Genomic DNA, 2,480 nt, shown 5'->3' with positions numbered 1-2,480 from the left:
TTTAGGGTTTTAGGGTTTAGGGTTTTTTGTGGGTTTTTGGGTTAAATATTCATTATATATGTATTGAGATGTATAAAACATTTCTAGATTGTAGTTAAGTTTCTCAACATGTTTTTCACCAGTATTGTAAAATTGGTTTTTGATGACTTTTTTATTATTATTAAAAACACATATATTCAAATGCATTTCAAGTGATTCTATGATGATTATTAACACGTTTACAAGCAATATGGTTTTTTCTTCAGTATATAAAAAAAAAAATTGGTTACAAGCTGTGTCAATGTGGCTAGAGTAGAGCCTAGAGTTGTTTTATATTTATGTTTGTCAAGAAGTTATTTACGACATATTTTATTAAATCAAACATTTACCGGCAATACGAATATTTTAGTTTTTTAATTTTAAAAAACAATATAAGACGACAGTTGATAAATTGTACTAAAAAATATTCATTTATTTATAGCCTTTAAAAAATAAATTATTTACACCACAACTTTCATAAATACATACAACAAGAAGTTGTGTACAAATGGTGACATTTGGTGACCGAATTCCGGCCTCCTGCAATCCAGGGACAATTGATAACACGTAGGACGCCAAGGTGTCAGGTGAGTATATATGTACTATATTTGGCAACCGAAAGCATGCGATTCAAGTATTATTAATTCATTATCAATTCATCAGTGTAACTGTTCGGCATATTCGAGAACCTACAGTCCTACACAACAAAAGAGTGGTGAAGTGTACGAGAGAGGGGTTGATTACGTGGTGTCTAAAAATAACAACAACAAACATCTTCCAAAATTTAAACAAATTATAAAAGTATAAATAGGCCTCCCATAAACTTTTGAAACAGTACAACACATTGTAACTGATAATTTAAAACTACTAAAAATGGATTCCACTTTCACGCTTGTTTCTGGCAACAAAATCCCTGTCGTAGGTCTTGGTACCTGGCAAGCCGAGAAAGGTGTGGTTGGGCAAGCCGTGAAAGACGCTATCGAACTTGGTTACCGACACATTGACTGTGCTGCCATTTATGGTAATGAGAAGGAAATTGGTGAGGCGTTCAAAGAAGTATTCGCTGGAGATGTCAAGCGAGAGGATGTATTTGTGACGTCGAAGCTGTGGAACACCATGCACGCACCTGAAAAGGTCGAAGATGCTCTGAAGAAGACACTCAGTGACTTGGGATTGGAGTATCTAGATCTGTACTTGATCCACTGGCCTGTACACCAAAACGATGATGGCAGCTTCCTTCCGTATGAAGCAATTCCCATCGGAGATACATGGAAGGCACTAGAAGCGTGTGTGGACAAGGGCCTGGTAAGAGATATTGGGGTAAGCAATTTCTCGGCGAAGAAGGTGAAACAGGTGCTACAGGGTGCACGTATCAAACCTGCAATGAACCAGATTGAGAGACATGCATATCTGCAACAACCCAAACTTCTCGAGTATTGCCTCAGTGAAGGTATCCGTGTTACGGCGTACTCACCCTTGGGGTCACCAGGAAATTCTATGTACGACTTCAGTGAGAAGGCTGTAATTGAGACGGAGGCGATTCAGAAATTAGCCGAGAAGCATAATGTGACTGCAGCACAAGTATGTATTAGATGGGCAATCCAGAGTGGGACTGTAACTATCCCAAAGTCAACCAAACGCCATAGAATTCAAGAGAATGCCACTGTTGACTTCAAGCTAAGTGATGAGGATATGAAGGAGATTGCCGCGCTTGACAAGGGTCATCGCTATTGCGATGGGTCATTTTGGACCAAGAATGAACACTACACTCTGGAAAGTCTATGGGAGGGCACCGAGTAAGAAATTGCAGTCTGGATCAAAAATCCTGATATATACAACTAATAAAATTTGCGGACAGTTCTTCTCCGAAATGCGCGCAAGGTAATTCTAGAGTATAATGATTAACATCGATTATGTGCATAACATTTACATAGTATGTAGGAATACTCTTTTGAGATAGCTTTTATAAGTATTGTTTCACATATAAACTCGCACATACACGCATATATATATATATAGCAATAGATATATATTCGTAATTATAATATATATATACATATATATATTACAGATACATGCGTACAAAAATAAACACAGACATATATATATAGATGTATGTCTGTATTTATATATATATATGAATGTATGTACATATGTATGTATACAAATATACACATACACACACACACTCACACATACATATATATATATATACTCTCACCCACACTTATATCTATATATATATATATATATAAAACACACACACACATATATATATATATATATGTGTGTGTGTGTATGTTTGTAAGAAAGATATATATATACATATCTATATGTATGTATATATAACAGATGTATATATAATATATATATATATATTACATAGATACATACGTACATAAATAAATACATACATATATATATATATATATTTATATATATAACGTACATACATACTCACA

At 34.5% G+C, this 2,480-nt stretch overlaps 1 protein-coding gene across 1 annotated transcript; it reads left to right on the top strand.

The window, feature by feature from the left end:
* Nucleotides 1–672: 672 nt before the first annotated feature.
* SARC_11773 (hypothetical protein) lies at nucleotides 673–1,916 on the top strand. The gene has a single exon (XM_014294132.1). The coding sequence runs from the start codon at nucleotides 892–894 to the stop codon at nucleotides 1,816–1,818; it is 927 nt and encodes a 308-aa protein (XP_014149607.1). The 5' UTR covers nucleotides 673–891; the 3' UTR covers nucleotides 1,819–1,916.
* Nucleotides 1,917–2,480: the final 564 nt, after the last annotated feature.

This window comes from Sphaeroforma arctica (assembly GCF_001186125.1).
Source record: "Sphaeroforma arctica JP610 unplaced genomic scaffold supercont1.1867, whole genome shotgun sequence".
Taxonomy (NCBI): Eukaryota; class Ichthyosporea; order Ichthyophonida; genus Sphaeroforma; species Sphaeroforma arctica.
This window is presented reverse-complemented; position numbering and strand designations above follow the sequence as displayed.